Source organism: Mercenaria mercenaria, chromosome 19 (assembly GCF_021730395.1).
Source record: "Mercenaria mercenaria strain notata chromosome 19, MADL_Memer_1, whole genome shotgun sequence".
NCBI classification, from domain to species: Eukaryota; Metazoa; Mollusca; class Bivalvia; order Venerida; family Veneridae; genus Mercenaria; species Mercenaria mercenaria.
The window spans coordinates 26363597-26381756 of record NC_069379.1 but is presented as its reverse complement, the minus strand read 5'-3'; the positions used below and the strand labels follow the sequence as shown (position 1 = coordinate 26381756).

The 18160-nt window shown below is 34.2% G+C and overlaps 1 protein-coding gene across 3 annotated transcripts in view; it reads right to left on the bottom strand.

The window, feature by feature from the left end:
* LOC128551119 (neurogenic locus notch homolog protein 2-like) overlaps positions 1-18160 on the bottom strand; it is a 44449-nt gene that overhangs the window by 6244 nt on the left and 20045 nt on the right. The window contains exons 3-13 of one of the 3 annotated variants that reach the window (XM_053531551.1): positions 17655-17759; positions 17307-17420; positions 16858-16974; positions 15648-15764; positions 14574-14684; positions 11790-12023; positions 9373-9756; positions 8546-8698; positions 7207-7248; positions 5591-5710; positions 4574-4732 (exon numbers count right to left, since the gene is read on the bottom strand). In XM_053531551.1, the coding sequence (XP_053387526.1) occupies positions 4574-4732; positions 5591-5710; positions 7207-7248; positions 8546-8698; positions 9373-9756; positions 11790-12023; positions 14574-14684; positions 15648-15764; positions 16858-16974; positions 17307-17420; positions 17655-17759 (1656 nt within the window). The remainder of the gene's footprint in view (positions 1-4573; positions 4733-5590; positions 5711-7206; positions 7249-8545; positions 8699-9372; positions 9757-11789; positions 12024-14573; positions 14685-15647; positions 15765-16857; positions 16975-17306; positions 17421-17654; positions 17760-18160) is intronic. The other 2 variants (XM_053531552.1, XM_053531553.1) reach the window with 2 other exon arrangements.

Here is an 18160-nt window from a genome sequence, read left to right as displayed (position 1 = left end):
TTTAGCTAAATTGGCCCCTATCCCCATTTGTAACAAAATAGCAGGAGACCTTACGATACTGTTACACATCCATTACATTTTAGTGGTTAATGCGAAGAAAGGCATATCTACTTTTAGCTAATGTGGTCCCTAATAAGGCCCAAGTTCCTATATAAATAAATTTGGAAGAGGACCTTATAATGATGCTCCAGACCAAGTATGACAAAGATCCACCAAGCTGTTCATGAGACGATGTATAAAGGCATTTCTAGTTTTAGCTCTAGCAGCCCCTAAAAGAGGTCAAATGTCCCAGCTGAACAAAGTTGGCTGCGGGCCTAATAAAGATGCTACAAATAAAGTTTAATTAGAATACATGAGAAAAAAATCAATTAAAGGATTTTTTTTTATTTATTCCTAAAATAGGCCAACTGATCCCGCTTTAACAAATAGCATATTCGCTATTCATGAATCTTTGGACAATGACGTCACACCTATAAAAAAGTGAAGGTCAAGCAAAACATACAATTTTAATTATTTCAATACTTCTGTTTCATAAGCAAAGTTTGACCGTAGTCATATCACATAGATAAAACCTTTGTTTCAGTGTAATGAGATTCAGTCATTATATAGCATATTTATAATAAAACAGATTTCAACTGAGTTCAATATTTGCATACCATACTAAAGAAAAATATTCATATATAATAAATCAGTTAAATAATTTATAACAAATATATCAAAGCAAACAAGTACTCATTTTAATATGCAATCTGAATTAGTCACAAAAGCAAGAAACCTTTTCATATACAGACGACAATTGTAACAAGGAAAATCTTTTAAAAAGCACTTATCTACATAAAAGACTCTTATCACACCCATATTCAAGTGATACGCAGACCGTATTCAGCTCTTTCTTTAATTTGATATATGTTGGTATTTGAACACGTTTCTATCATATTTATTAAACTAACTTATCTTTTTGAGATATATCAATATATTTGCTAAATGTACTGAGCCAAAGTTAGCTTTAAAACTGTGAACAGCGTCGTTTAGGATAAACGCTTTGTCTACATTTCACTCAGCGTAGCACAATCAACAGAGTGAAAGAAATTGACGCTCTCGTCCAATCAGGCAGAGTGTTGCATAAATCTTCCATTTTAATAAATTATCTATAATGCCTTATCAAGTAGTTTGATTTGCAAACTGAAGTCACGTGGCATAGGTAACGAAAACGAATTTAGACGGCGTCAACGAAAAACAGAAATATTCTGTTATATCCGAAAGATGTCGAAATAGCATGCCAGAATACGTAGTTGCACTGATATTACCGATCGTCATAACGAGTCTGTTACCTTGCCAAATCACTTTGATTAATCAAAGCGCTCAAAGCGCTGATGGTGGCTGCTAATCAATGTTTAAAATATTACAAAGGAAGCGACAACTGAGAAATTGTTAATATAAACCATAAGAACTTTTTTGGCATTTTTTCGGCTTTGGTTTCAAAATTAATCCTTTTTCACTGCCAGTCATTGTTTACATACACACTGATTCAGTCTTTAGCGAATAGTTTTGATCGTTTTTTATTATTTGTGACGAAAACTACAACATAAATTACTTAGTACATCGAAGATGTTTTACTATGAATAAATAATACAAGCTTTTTCTCCGAATCATTCAGCTTTTAAGATTTCTTTTTAAAGCTTTTGGGCCATGTCTGTCATGAATTATTATACACACGGATTTAGTCCGTATCAGAAAGCTGTGGTTTTCATGAGACTTTTGTGAAAGAAAACAACAGAAACATGCACCACAAATGCATCTCAGAATGTCAGTTCTGCAGCCAGTGTATTTTAGAGGTGCATTAATTATCACTCCATCTGTTATACTCAAAGTTCGCTAGACATAACAGCAGGCTTCGCAAAAATGCTGGACATTAAAAAACGTCGAAAAATATGTAACTGGCGAAACGAAACCGTTTTAATTTTTATACATATATTTGTATCAATCCAGATATATTGAGACGTACCATCAGAAAACCAATATAGTTCGTTTGAGACCAGCATGGATCCAGACCAGCCTGTGCATCCGCGCAGTCTGGTCAGAATCCATGCTGTTAGCTTTCAAAGCTACTAGAGAAACCGTTAGCGAACAGCAAGGATCCTGACCAGAGTGTTTGATCTGGGTCCATGCTGGTCACAAATGCACTATGTTGTTTTTCTCATGGTGCGACTCGAATGAATATTGCTGAAGTGAGCAGAATATGTCTTGAAACAATTCCAATTTTAAGTTGGTCAAATCTGTTATCCGACGACTTGCTACAGACTGACAGATTGTCGTTTCAAAAGGGCGAGTATTAGTATCATCGCTGCGCCCACTTTCACGGGCTTACAAGTTGATCTTGATACAGTAGCACCACTTAGTCAAAGCGAGCTTGCAACATTTGTCAGCTTGGGCGACCTGTGGGTTTTCCACGTCGATAATTCGTGTTTTTTGTCAGACGAAATTGTACAGAATACATGTGTATCTATGCATACATATAGTATCTTATATTGTACATTTGCTGAAGGAAGATTATCCGTGAGGGAATATTATTCAGAAAACATACATGTCTTTAATTCTCACGGCAGGTCACATTGCAAACAATATCGAATGAATTTTAATTGAATGTTCTTTTATTTTTGTTCACTCTCGTATTATTGCTAAGCATGTTTTAGTATATTTCGTTCTTGATATAACAATGAACTGTACATGTTCAAGTTATATCCATAAATTACTGTCCTGTTCATAAATCATCTCACTAAATTTGCGCTAATTAGTGTTAATTGGCAGTATCAACGCCTGAGGAAATCAATATCACTGCTGATTATCGATTTTCTATAAATAGCCTAATTGACATGTGGTCATATTTTTGCGTGCTTGAAACGAAAACGAGACAATGCAGTCGAAAATTCAGTAACATTCTTAGATCACTAGGGTTGCATTAATATAATATCTTACAATTTGATAGCTATGACGAACATTTAAGTTTGTGCTGACATATTTGAAAAGTGTTACAACTTGCTGGAAAAGCTATCAGAGGTACAAACTGGTATTGTCTATGGACCGGAAATGTTTGGAAACTTTTCCGTTGAAATTCCGTTTCTATTTTTAGCCGCGGATTATTGCTAGCAGAAGTCATTGTTCTTTATGAAATAAAGCCTTAAATTTCGGGAGTTATACATGTGACTCTACGGTTAGGAAACATTTTTGAATTGTCAGTCTGGATTCCCAGGCTAGGTTTCTATAAAATATATAAGCTACCTTTTCTACGTTATAAGCTACGTGACCTCTGGGGCAGTACTATGCAATAGCTAATCAATATCATCGCTCCAGTTCAGATGACATGAGGTCATCGTTTATTCACGTGACCATAAATTTGCATATTTGTATTCATACACGTAGTTGTTTTAATTAAAACGTTGACTTCAGTTTGTATTGATTTTAGTCGCCGAATTTACATTAAAAATGGTATTAAGGCATATATTGTGGCTTTGCATATTCTGCACGTTGTGTAGATAATTGTTTACCTGGAAAGCTTGGAACTATTTTTGGTTGTGTTGTTAGGATGGTCTTAAGAACTGACAAGATTTCTTAAACTGAGTATTCTTTTTGACACTGGTGGCAGCAGCCACCAAAAACTGAATGCTATTTGTGTGCGTTTATACGGGTATAAACCACATATGGACTTTTACAAACGAACAAAAGCATAATAAATAGCAATTAACGCATCTACTCTTAAGTAAGTGGTACGTTTTTCATGAGTACCATACAATCAAACTAAAGGCAAGGATACCGACCCGTTCAATATCTAAATGGGACAGCCAAAAAGACCCGCCAACGTTCAATTGTAATTCGCCTCCCAAACTTGTTTTAGCTATCAGTTACAGTTTGTTTTGAAATTTTGATGTCCAGTTGTGAAAAAAACGACGCCATTGAGTTAATATATTTATAGATGACGTCACACTGCGCGTGCAATATCTTGAAAGAGTCATCCTTGATATCGTTACGCCAGTGTTTTTTCTGTCCATAGAAAATATATAGTGAATGTATATATTTACTAATATAAACGTTGATGGATTATATAAATTTTCACAGAGATGTGTTTTAACTTTTGATGGAGCATCCATCTTTATATGTATTTTAAACCTGCTAAAATATGCGTCAAACGATTTAACACAATCTCTACGAATTTTCTTTTAAAGGATATAAAAGTTTTACTTTACGCTCGTTTCGATATGTTATTGATTATACTATATTATTTATTTATAACATTCTTTCTAACGTTTTGTTTCATTGTCGTGACACTGCTTGTCTCTAACTTGTTGATAGTGAAAAAGACTTGTGATCGTCTATAAAATTAAGTACATGTTCAAATAGAAAAAAGTGGAAACAAACTTTATTGTTATCATCGTGTTGGTGTGGATCTCTTGAGTGTGTTTGGAAGTACTGAATACAACCGAGCGAACAAGATAGAGACTCATTTTAACAAGAGTGTAAATAAGAAATAATGAAATATGCCCAGTAGTACTGGATTAATAAGTATCCTATATAATACCTGAACAAATGCTGTCAGAACACGCTGCTGTTAGTTCAGACATTCCTTTACATTCATTTGTATTGGTAGTTGAACATTTTCTTGTCCGTTTCATTCTGCACGTGTTGTTTGGGAACATGCTACATTTCCAGTCATTCCATTCCGACCAGTGGGGCTCATCTGTATTATATAAAACGAAGTCTGTGTGAGGGTTAAAGTCTTGAATAACACTTGATATACAGTCAAACCTACGTAAAGAATTCATTCAAGGCAGTGAAACAGTATGACTGATTAAGAAAGCTGGAAGTTTAAATAAAATGGAAATATCATCAAAGTTTAATTTCGGTAGTAACTGTTAGCTGGCTGTTCAAGGCAAACGGTCAAGATGACCACGAAACACAAGTGGAACGCCAAACTACATCAGTAAACCTTCTTTTGTACCTCTAAAGAACTCATATAAAAGTATACAAGAATATCATATCCCTCGTTAGGGACATTGTTACGCTTGAGGTAATGGACCCGAAATGATTTTCGTCAGTTTTCTTGCGATTACGTAATCACATGAACACATTTGGCATTCTTCAATCGTAAATGTGGCACAACGCACAAAAATCTTCTCGGAAAATGCCGAAATAGCAAACAGGAATCACATAAATCTGCTATTATGATTCATGGTCTATCATCTTAAATGAAAAATTCGAACGATTGTAAACTATATTGAAAGCCTCATATTCCATCAACTTTGGGTGGCTAAGTGGAAACACATACCTTCAAAACAACCACATGCAACTGGACAAGACGTAGTTGATGCTTCTTTAAATTTACAAATAAGCTGATGATTATGCAAGATCAACAGAGGAAAATATTTACCTTCACAAAAACAACATGCCATTGGACAAGTCTTAGTTGTCGTTTCTTTAAATTTACAAATTAGCTGATGATTATGTTAGATGTGCATTCGTGCAAGATTTAGATGCCGTATCTTTAAATTGGCAAATGAGCAGATGATTATGTTAGATCAACAGGAAAAACACATACCTTCACAACAGCCGCATGCCTTTGGACAAGATTTAGCTGCCGTATCTTTAAATTGACAAATAAACGCATGTGGATCAGTAATGATGTTGCAACTTGAGGCATCTGTGCAACTAGTACCATCTGAAACAGAGGCACAGATATCAATTTCTTTTTAATAGTCATGACAAAAATGGTTTTATTGAAATAGATTATATACATATAGTGTGTAATACAGTAAAACACCGCTCGCTCGAGGTCGCAAGGGGATGAGCAAAATGCTCGAGTTATCCATGGTTTCGAGCGACCCAAACATTGACAAACATACGAAGAAAACTAAAGTTTACGGTCCTCGGGACATACTTGTGACATTTTCGAAAACAAACGTATTACAAACATTATCTATTGATAGACGTTTCAATATGTAATTTGTACATGCGAAGAAACATTTAATTTTTATTCATCAACAAGTGCATATTATAATTGTCGTCTCAATTTTATGAAACGGCTATATTATTTCCTTCATTTGCATGCAAATAACCGCTGGTTAAATTACTAAGATCTCGATCCCGCAGAAAAGATGCTTTAAGTTATCAGTAATTGATCGATATTTGATCAATAAAACTTTTCTTTATTATAATAAGCTTTTATCAATAATTAATCTCATCATAATATCGAATATACCGACAAACAAACATTTAAGATGGGAATAGACTACAAAATTCTCACGGTGTGTGAAAATGTTTAATTAACTGATACATTCTGACCGCCGAAGGTGTGAAAAATTTTGACACCTGTGCTCGAGTTAGCCAGAAGCAACAAAGAGTAAATTAATACACTGGGACCAGGTGTCATGCTCGAGCGATCGAGTTATCGATGTTCGACCCAGCCATGGTAATATCACATAGAAAATAGAAGGAAATCGACCGGGACCACATGAGTTGCTCGAGCGAGCCCGGGTGCTCGAGTTATCGATGCTCGAGCGAGCGGTGTTTCACTGTATTTAAAATATTTCGTTGTTACGTCAATCCAATTAATTTAAATTTTAAGAATGCCTATTCATTTCATCACCAAAAGTTGAAATTCACGACATTTTATCCTCATTAAACTTTCCTTTGACCATGTGTATACTCTTACAAAAATGAATACTGGTTACTTCCTTTGAAAAGTTAATTATCCTTATCTATACCCTCTGGCTCTCCAATATACTGCTTATGGCGTTTTTTTTTTTTTTCTTTTTTTTTTTTTTTTTTTTTTTTGTGTAGCACTGTGTTTCCTTCTCAGCTGATTGAACTAGTAAGTTATTTCATCATTACCTCAATTTGGCAGCACATTGTACATTTTTACGTTTAAACTAATTTATAGTGTTCATCTGACATAAAGATGATTATGTAATGATTCTAGATGTTGTATTTTCATAACACTTGATAAATGAGCTATTTGACAATCAAGAAACAAAACACAAACAGGAAATTCTTATCTAGAATTAAGATGAAACTCGATATCTCGAAGTTCGAGGGACCGAACGTTTCACTTCAATATAACCGATATTTGACTTAAAATGATATTTTGGCATGTATTGTCGGGATCGGATTTAAATAAGCAAGTTTAAGGTATAGAGTTTCTGCCGAAGTACTTACTATAGCCTATGCATCTGCCTGACTCATGAAGCTCGACCTTGTCTAAAATGTAAATAAAATATGGTACAAGGATATTGTTAACAACACTTATCGGTTAGTCGTCTACTAGTTAGAGAATGGTAACTAATGGTCTATACCTGACGCCGGTAATTAAAGAACAGAATCCTAACGAGATATGTGTCATTATTAAAAAGATTGCTTGCCCACTCTAACAGAGGTAACACTATAATGAGAACGCATATATAGATTTAAAATGAATTATGACATTTCAGACTGGTCATTGTTCGTGCGTGTTACACATCAAGCCTGGGGCCTCCGTGGCCAAGTGGTTAAAGTCGCTGACTTTGAATCACTTACCCCTCACCAATGTGGGTTCGAACCTCACTCAGGGCGATGGATTTTTCATGTGGGGAAGCCATCAAGCAGGCTTACGGAAGGTCGGTGTTTTTTTATCCAGGTGCCCGCCTGCGATGAAATAATGCATGGAAGGGCACCTTGGGTTTTCCTCCACCATTAAAACTGGACAGTCGCCATATGACCGATGACTGTGTCAATGTGACGTTAAACCAAACAAAAACAAAACAAAAATACATCCAGCCGGGTTAATTTCAAATGGTGTCCAAATATAATTTTGACAATATGATTTAAACTACCCTATAAGCCCAACTCCTTTATCAAACACTGAATGCTAGAAAAGAGCCTATTTGCTTTGACGAGAGTTGAACATGTCTTCGAGATAGCTGGAAGTTTTAGATAAACAAATTGGAGATATAAATTTTCAACTGTATATGGAAAATGGCTAGCAACCACACGAAATTTCTCAGTTGAACCCGAGTGCTCGAGCGACTGGAGTTTCAATGTGCGCATTGTTTACTTTATGCTTTATCGTGAACAACTTGAATATATCAATGATAGTTTCACTGTTTCATCGTTTTTATTTTCACCGTTAGGGAACTACACATTCTTTACAAAATGCACTTCAATGTAGCTGTATATATATAAATACCTTCGTAAACAGAAAAAAATGCGCTCCACCTATAAAAAAGGGGACAGAAATCTGGAAGCTTAGACATATTTTACATTTTTATTCAACATAGAAATCGTGATGTCACGAGACTGTGACACCATGACGTGTTGCTTGTGACGTTGCGCGATTTAAAAAAGGAGTAGCGTTAAATTAAAACCAATAAAAATACATGAAATAAAAAGAAAATTTGTTTGTTATAGAGTTATCTAGAAAAATATTTCACCAATGACAAACAAATTTTAGATTTTCGCTCGTGGCTGGGAGATGTATATTTTGATCTAACACTGAAACAAACAAATGCTATGTTATTACCTGGACAAACATGTTTTTCACATGGAACTGTCATCGATGACTTTGGTCCACATGCATGGGAATTACCTGTTGAACATTCCCTATTCCGTGTCATATTACAAGAGCCGTTTAATCCCATCCTACACTTCCATTCTCCCCACTCTAACCAATTAGCTACAAAAATGTAAAACAAAACATAGAGATGATTCACTTCAGTTGCAACACATCAAATTTTTACTTTATTTATAAATGACATATGCCTGTCTCGTAACAGTTTATCAAAATTTATTTAAGCATCGGTATAAAACATTTGGAAAACCCGTATAGAACACGCTAGATTCTATATCAGAGCAAAAAATGCAACTTTATCTCGATTTTCAATAGGTAGACATAGAAATGATGCGACTTTTGATTGTAGTCATCAGGGAGTCTAATCAATAGAGGTGTAATGAAACTACACTTTAGCCTAGGGTAAAGGGTGTGAGGGTTGTTGCACTTTCCATTTCCTTTACGAACATGCTCAATCATACCTTGTCTGCTATTTTTTGCTTGGTTGAAATATTTGCTTCCAAAGAACCTTATAATAGATTATATTCTTTTTTCTCCTGCTAGAATTCTTAAAAAAACACATGCACGACATCAAAATATTTGCTCTATCACCATACTGAACATACTGTAAATTAGGTTAAACATTTGTACAGAAAACATAACACTTCAAGCATAATGTGCATGTATTCTTTATTACACAGTATCACCAACTTCGGAATGACATCAGATTATATATTTGCAAAGACTGCCTGGTTGAAGACATGAAATTTAGGAAACAGTCTTGTTAGGTAGAAACATACCTGGGCATATTTCTTTTCTGCATTGATGAACTTCGTAAAAGCTGCCTCCCAGTTTATCCTCACAGTCATCTGGATTGTAAGTTGAACAATTTCTTATGTTTTTCATTAAGCACAGACCCAGTGTTTCTTGACAGTCCCAGCCTGTCCATTCTAACCAATAAATAGGGGCAGCAGTAGGAGAAGAAGTAGGCGGTACAGGTGAAAGGGCAGCAGTAGGAGAAGTAGGCCATAGTGGTGAAGGGGCAGTAGTAGGAGAAGAAGTAGGCGGTACAGATGAATGGGTAGCAGCAGGAGGAGAAGATGTTTTTGTTGACGTCAATAATGACGGAACAGATGTTGCTGATGCACCTGGTACTTCAGTTGTTGCTGCATTTACGAACGCACCTGGAACGTAGTAAGCATTTAAACAAATCTTTCATGTCAAATTGATTGATTGCGTTAAAAACAAAAATCCGAATTTCGTTTGTGTGATGTTTTGCGAGGTCAATTTTAATTGCTTCTTTAATAAAATAGAAATAACTTGTTGAATAAACTTTTTCTATTACTTTTGAACTCCCTGACAATTTAAAAACTTGGAAAAATCAATAAGAATAAAGTCTTTTAAACCGATGTTTCGGTTTTCTGATAACTAAACACTTTATGGCTACATTATGATTTATTTCACTCATTCTAATACAGTTCAAACTCAATATCACCAACTCGTGTATCTAATATATGCCAAAAACATTTTTTTCAAATCAGATATCGGTTATTACGAATCCATCACTTGGAATTCGATGTCCAGTCTCAACTGTATATTATCCTTGTCTGGCCAAAGTTCGTGGATACAAGAAACAACCATTTCATATTTGTATAAAACAAAACAAACAGCAACAAATGTATACTTACAATTTAATATTTAATCCTTATCCTTGTAAAAAGCGTGAAAAATACCATAAATCTTCCAGAAATATGTAGAACAAAACATGCATATCTGTTAGTTAACCTACTTTCATTTTCATGCAAGTTCGTGCCTGACGTCATCAGTTTATGCGCTCACGAGAATTGTCAAAACCAAAACGAGGCTGTTAAATTAAAAATGTAAACAAAGCAGACGAGATGATATGTTGGAAATAAAAATGTCATTCTATGATATTTAAGGGGATTATGACTAAGGGGCCATTTGGGATTAGCAAATACAAGGTATTTCTGCATGCTTGGGTTATTATTGCTGTTCTTACCTGTCTAAACCTCATATTTTGCTCTTTTTTGGCGGTTGACAAAAGTTTGTGTTTATTTCCGGATTTTCTGTTGGAAATTGCGCGCGTACACCAAAACTTGAGTTTGACGTCATATGTGAAGGGGAATTCGCGAACTTACACTACCCACGAACTTAGGCTAGACAACGATAATTAGAAAGTCTACGGGAGGAACATGTGCAGAAGTGCACATGACTTTATAGGGGAAGGAAATAAAAATGGTTTTACTTTTGCAGCTGTCATCGGTCATTTAAGCTTTTGAGCGTTTTAACAGAAACAAGCAAATTAGAATAAATGTTTTATTACGTGAAGCATGTGTAATAGAATTCTGGGAAGACATGAGAGATGTGCATATTCCATTTTCTCTCATAAATTGACCAAAACAGTAGGGTTTCGCTTGTGCTCTGTCCTTCTGAAGGATCTGATGAGTGGCGAATTATGGCTGATAAAGCTAAGTGGCCACTTTAAGCAGGTTGGACTAAAAACAAAATGTGCATTTGTAAGGTAAGCTGACTGGTTCCTAAAGACAAATGCTGTCATAATGCTGTCCGCTGACAGGGGTAGATTCAACTGTTTTACAAAACAGTGAAGTGTCGACTGTCCACCGTATTAAGTATAGCGTTATTCTCATGATTTGTTTTCTGTCTTTTTTGTTGTTGTTTGTTTTTTCTTTTTTTTTTTGTTCCTGTTTTTTGTTTTTGTTTTTTTTTGTTGTTTTTTTTGGGGTTTTTTTTGGTGGGGGGTGTTTTTTTTTTCTTTTGCTGCCTTTAAAGCTCAGTGATATGAAAATATTTCGATCTGTAAAAAACTGATATCACCCTTAAGAAACGCTCTCTGTCAATATTACTTTTACTCGGTATATCTTCATATCGATCTTAGTAAAAGCAATGACTGTAATAATAGGAATGGCATGTAAAAGAATGCACTTTTAAAGGACAAAATAACGACAAACATTTTGTTCTATAATAACAGTTACTAGTATTCAAAGAGTTATGTATTGAGTACAAGCAAATTATTCACTTATTAATGGGTTAAATGTCACACAGACACCATTTATCTCATATAGCGACATTTCCGGTTTTAGCCCGAGACGGAAGACTGCAGTTGGTGTGTTTCTACGCATCGTTTAAGACACGGGGGTTAAGAGGAGATGAATCAGTTTGTAAACAAATATGTTACCTATTTTCTTACCAGTACAGCTTTTTTGATTACATGATGCCAGATCGTAATGGTCACCTATGCACCTAATCTGTGAATTAGAACAATGTCGCCATCTGGATTGTAAACATCCAAAATCAACGTTGTGGCATTCCCAAGCGCCCCATTCAAGCCATGAGGGAATATTCGTGCTTGTATTCAAATTGTTGCTCACACCACTTGTGGCTGGTAATGGAGACTTTGTTGTTATTGTCTCTGAATCCATAAACAACAATATATATGTTCGCTGAAACAGACTTATATACAAGTATTTCAAACCCTTAAGTAAACAGCTTCTGATAGTGTGCTTGATTTTCTGATATACTGATTTTGAAAATTTGAACTTCACACAAATTTTCATAATGGGCGTCTTTGGGACAACCACAATTTTCATAAAATTAAAATAGATATGGAAAGAATATTTTTACAATGTAGATTTTAAAGAAACTATGGTGGGAAGAATTTTATAGGTTCCTGTGCTTTTTAGATATTTGCACATGATTTAAGAGATGGGCACATTATACGCTTATAATATGGCATTATTTGTTATTATATAATGTGTCAAATGTTTTAATATCATATTTTATCTTTAGACGGATGATCATGTTGCCGTTTTTATAATTCTATTGATTGGTTGCCATTTATTAATAAAATGTTCTTCATTTCCTTATATAGAATTAATACTTTATTCTTCGTTATCAGCATAAATGGCATTATGTCATTATTTCCGGTAAATCAAACATGTAGAACTATCGTAATCAGATTTAGTTGTAATGGTGAGTAGTTCGTGAAGTTTGATCCTTTTAAAACTAATACAACAAAAATAATAACAGAAAATTGTTAATTAACAACATGAAAACATTTATAGATAACATAAAACTGTGTATGTATACGAACGTAACACAGTGTCGAGGATTTCTTAAATGTACAGAATATCTAAAATGTTTATATATAAAAAGTTCATAGGTATTTAGAAAACTTTCCATAAAATTTTTAAAAAAATGTTCAATATCATCTTAAGTCTAAGAAAATGTTTTATAAATTTGGTACATATGTAGCAGAGACACGATATTTCAAGAAGGGTAAAACAACTTTAAATTACTTTATTGACTAGTTTTCGAAAGTAATTGCATCAATGTAGTAGGTTTTTCAAATTATTTTGATAGAATTTAGATAAATAAATTTCATAAATCTTGAAAAATGTTTTAGAGATTGTCTGTAAGTGTTATAAGTTTGCTGATGAGGAAAACACTATCATTTCTCTAACTGTTATTGAACTAACCTGGACAAACGTTGGAACACTCTTTGCCTGTGCAGTTAACAGATGTTTTTGCACAGTGCCTAGTCCTTAGCGTGAAAAATACCATAAAAAACTTGAATTTGATGGTGTTGGTGAATGATATTTGAATTACCAAACATCTAAGCGTCTTAGATTAGTGTATTTCTTTTCTGAAAGATTTTAGTTTTGCTAAAAGTCATAAAATGTTTGTTCAGCTTAAATCTTTAAGAAAGACCAGAGGTGTAGTTATTGGCTTTATTTTGAGATATTGGTCGAGTTCAGAATAGAACTTAAACATGTGATCGCGACTGCTTATATGACGGCCCGAGCTGGGCTAGAACCAGCAGAATTAAAGAGCATGTAATTCCGCACACCCAGCTACGTAACTGGTCACAGAAAACTGAACAAGCCGGTTTATTTAAATATAGACATTACTGTAATTTTTGTTAAAAATTACATCAAATTCATATCCATAAAAAAATGGATTTAAAGATGTTAATAATTCTAAATTCGGACAGACCTTTGGAAAATAATTGAGATAGTGGTCGTATCTCTTCGCTGTATACTTCAGAGACACTATTATGTGTGGCTTGTAAATCGAACAAGGCCAGGCTCCAATACATGCCCCCTTGTCTCCCTCGTTAACACAGACATATTACTTGACTTTGAAAATGTCGTTAAACACTTTGTAGGTTTGATTTGGTCGATGATTTAGACGACGTCTTAATTTTTTCCACTAAATTCCTTAGCGTTGGTTGCCTTGCGTTTCCTTCCTCGTTCTGTAGAAGACTTAAGAGCTTTGACAACGTCTTTCGGATTTATAATTCTCTTTCTAGTTCAGATTTGGCTTCTGCCACCGTTTGATTCGCCGGTAAGACCGCTTTCACGGAACGCGGTTTTGATTGGTTCATCGTAATGACATGCGGTCGCCTCCCCCTTCCCGTCTGTGACAACTGGGTTTCACCAGAACTGACGCGATGGCAAACAGTACTGACCAGTCTTGTGGATTGGGCACGTAAAACCTGATTCTTAGAAGAAAGGATATTGTTTCAAGTGAAGTGTTAGACGCACTAGTTTCATCAACTCTGTGGATGTATTCGGCTTTACATAAATTTTGAATGCACGTAATTCCTGTTTCTTGACGCGGACGTAAAATGGAGTGTCAAACGTGTTGCCCATCCGCCTTATCTGGAAACGCTTTTGCGAAAACTAGAAATAGAATTTCAACCTATTCGTATTTTTCATTGATGATTACAATGTAAAATGAGTTTATGTCTGTTGATGCACACAGCTTCAAATTTTTCAAGTTTTGCCATTGCCTTGGTAAAAATATCCCCTGGTAATTTTCTATGATTGTCTGTTGTATATTTGGGGAAAAAAAGAATATACTACTGCCATTATAGAATTTAGTATTTACAATGTGTCTTCTGCATTTATTGAAAACATACTAAGGCAACCATTATTCACAATGATTTATCTTGTCTAACCTGTATGACAGTTGGAACCAGTCCATCCAGGAGAACAAACACATCTGTATGATCCTCGGGTATTTGTACATGAACCATGTCTGCATGGGTTGTTCGTACATTCGTTGATATCTAAAACCAATTATTACCTCCCCGTTAGTAAGAAGGGTCGCCTTTGCCTTGGAAAATATCTACTGGATTCTTTTGTAATTTTAAGAAAAATTTACATGCCAACTTCTATGATAAAGTAGTGTGGTGGTCATGGTAATGGTAAGACGTACAATTAAGATTAAAATGTTTCTAAAACCAGACAAGATTGGAAAAGTGTTGAGTATAAAACATTCACTCAAGCTAGTAGTTTTTGAAAAGAAAAACAGTATTTTTGGCTTGTAAAATATTATTGTTGAGTAAATTTAAAGACCAAACACGACCTAGTGACCTTCTGTTTTCACCCACATAAACTTCAAGTAAAACATTCTTATAATACAGGCAATATACAGCTACACTTCAAGTTTTAAGGTGGAAAATATGTTTTCAAAACTACATCTGAAAACTTTTTCAGTCAATCGCTTTTCAGCATAGTTTTAAGAATATAGAGGAATAGCTATCTCGCACTGTAGAAACAAAATGTGATTGAAATTTTAACTAAATAGACTGATTTATTTGCATATTGCTACAATAATTCAATAACATGTTAAGACATTAAACGCATTGCCATGGCCTAATATATATCATTGTCAATTTGTTACTAGATACTTGTGATTACTCAATTTCATCATGCAAAGCAAGTATTGTTACTATCATGGGAATCCAAAAGAATACAGTTATTTTGTGGTGCCTATAAATATTTTCATTTTTCATTATTATTCAGAAATAATAAGTTTTAACAGTATCCAATGAACCAGCTTGTCACCATTCTTTAAGTTGATTACAGTGTGAATGCCTACTGTGAGAATATAAATTCTAAATTCTATGATAATTTGCTTTCGTTCAGATATTAATACGACGGCAAAATAAACGTAGCCATATAACTAATGATAAATAGGCCCAATGACAAGTCGGTGGAGCATTAATGATATCAAGACATAACAGTACCAGTCTGACACTGAGTCCCGGTCCAACCACTTGCACATGAGCAAGTAAAACCTCCCGGAGTGTTCAAACAAGTTGCTCCGTTTTCACAAAACCGGTACATAACACATTCATCTATATCTAAAAATAAAAATGTATGTTTGACATAAGAGTTTTTATTTCGATCGAGTGCGATTGTTGAGGATCCGTCATTGCAGAGTCTGCAATGTCAGTGCCTGATCTGGATAACATTTCTCCGAGACACGAATTAAATTACCATAAGAGCAGGGTTTATCGTAATAATCGGTTAATACCGGTACCAGATGTTAAGGAGAAATAAATACGCAGTAAACGGGAATTAGCGTTTGTCATTACAATTGTTCTACTTTTAACGCCCATGAAAATTATTGTTTATCTTGACAAGAGGGACAAACAATATCAAGTCCGAAAAACAAGCTCAAACAAATATATATGACCGATTATTGGAGAAATCAACAGGCATATACCTTGTTAGATTTTAATGAAATTACAATAATCGTTCGAAAATGATATCATAGAAAAACTTGCAGCATTTATATTTGTATGATAGAAAAAAGTTTTTGAAATTGTTTTCTGTAAAGCGAAGTCAATTTATGAAAGTAAAGTAAATATAATGTGGAGATTTCCTTAGAAATCGCCGCTTGTTTAAAATAACATTACATGAAAGAAATAACTTTTTTAGAAATTTTCCAGAAAGTAAACACAATTTATAAAATTTCTATATTTAACAAACATATTGCAATTCATGGTACTTCTCTTATTTTTATAAGCAAGTGTAGGGTTGGACTTGGTGGTTAGTAAAATCTAAAATTTCCTTCCACCCAGATGCAAATTAACTGACATAAACAGGTTTCAAGCACAATAAAAAAAACATAACAGGAATTTGACGGAGTAATCGGTATCAGATTGCTATTGAAACCGTTTCTTAAACTGCCATAAATGTCGCTGATGCTACAGGAGCACCGCTTATTTATATGACCGATTATGAGAGTGATCAATAAACTGTGGATAATTTGTCATGAAATAACAATGTTCATTTAAAAATAATATCATAAAAATTTTGCAGTATATGTATTTTGTATGACATTAGTAAGTCTCTAAAGATATCAAATATATATTCTCTACATATCATTTGATAAACAGTTTAAATCAACCAACATAAGTCATGTCTTACAACATTCAAATTGTTAGTTACCTGTCTCGCATCTACAGCCTGTCCATCCACTGGAACACTGGCAACTATAAGAACCATCAGTATTTAGGCAAGTTAATGTTTGATGTGAGCACGGGTTTCTCGTACATTCGTCAACATCTGTTTAGAACGAGATTAGATCATAAGATTATATAATCTTGCGGAAAATGAAGAATATGTCAGGCTGTTTAAGGATTTAAAGTTTTTCATTATATTCATATAACATATATATCCATACAGTAAAAGACATTTGAAATAGATGAAAGACTGAAATAAAATTTTGTTTTATGCGACAATGTCCGCTAAGACTTAAACTTTCTATATTTCAACTGTTAGACTTTAAGACCTTTCTTGATTGATATGTTACCATGGCCAGAAATAAATGATTTAGCAATTGAGAAATTTAACGTTGCCTATAAAAAGTTTTCAATGGAAATAACAAAATAACATACCTTGATCACAATTAAAGCCTTCCCAGCCATTAGTACACGAACATGAGTAGCCCCCGGCTGAATTTAAGCACTTCCCTCTATTCTGACACGGATGTTTATCACATTCATTCACATCTAATTTGGATATGGGACGTACGTACATCAGTATACAAAATTGTAAGTGTTTTCGCATTATGCTTCTCTTTATATCTAATATGTTATGAAACTAAAGTCGAACGGTTCACTGGTTTAATAATACATTTTGTAACGGGTTATTGTGATGAGATAATAAAAATTCGATGATAATTAATAGTTGGCAATTTCTCAAAGTTATCAGTAAATAATCTACTGAATGGAAATAGATAAGACCTGTTTGACACTGGCTGCCTTTCCATCCTGTGTTGCATGAGCAGCTGTAGACGCCGTTGGTTAGCGTACATGAACCATGCAGACACGTTGCATTTGTACACAACCCTATAATCAGTACAGTTCGGAAAGTATAATATCCTAATAGGTATTGTATGATTTGAAGTATGTTATTCAATGTAATAGGAATTTCGTTCCAATGGATTATACACATTTATTTTATGAGCATTGATTAAATGCTAAAACTGAATAATTTCTTGAAACTCAATTTGTTGCCATAGCACCTACGTAATATTCAATGTTAAAGATTTTGTTATCCATTGGACATTGCATACATTCCCTTTTAGATTAGAATGGTCGAATTTTTTGTAGGTAGTTTAGTCAGACTTCAAATGGAATAAACTTAAAAAAGGTGCACTTTTTCTTTTTTAGAACTGATATTTGTCAGAGTTATTAACTACAACTGAGGATATTTATTTAATAACATATGTTTTTCACAATTGCGTCCC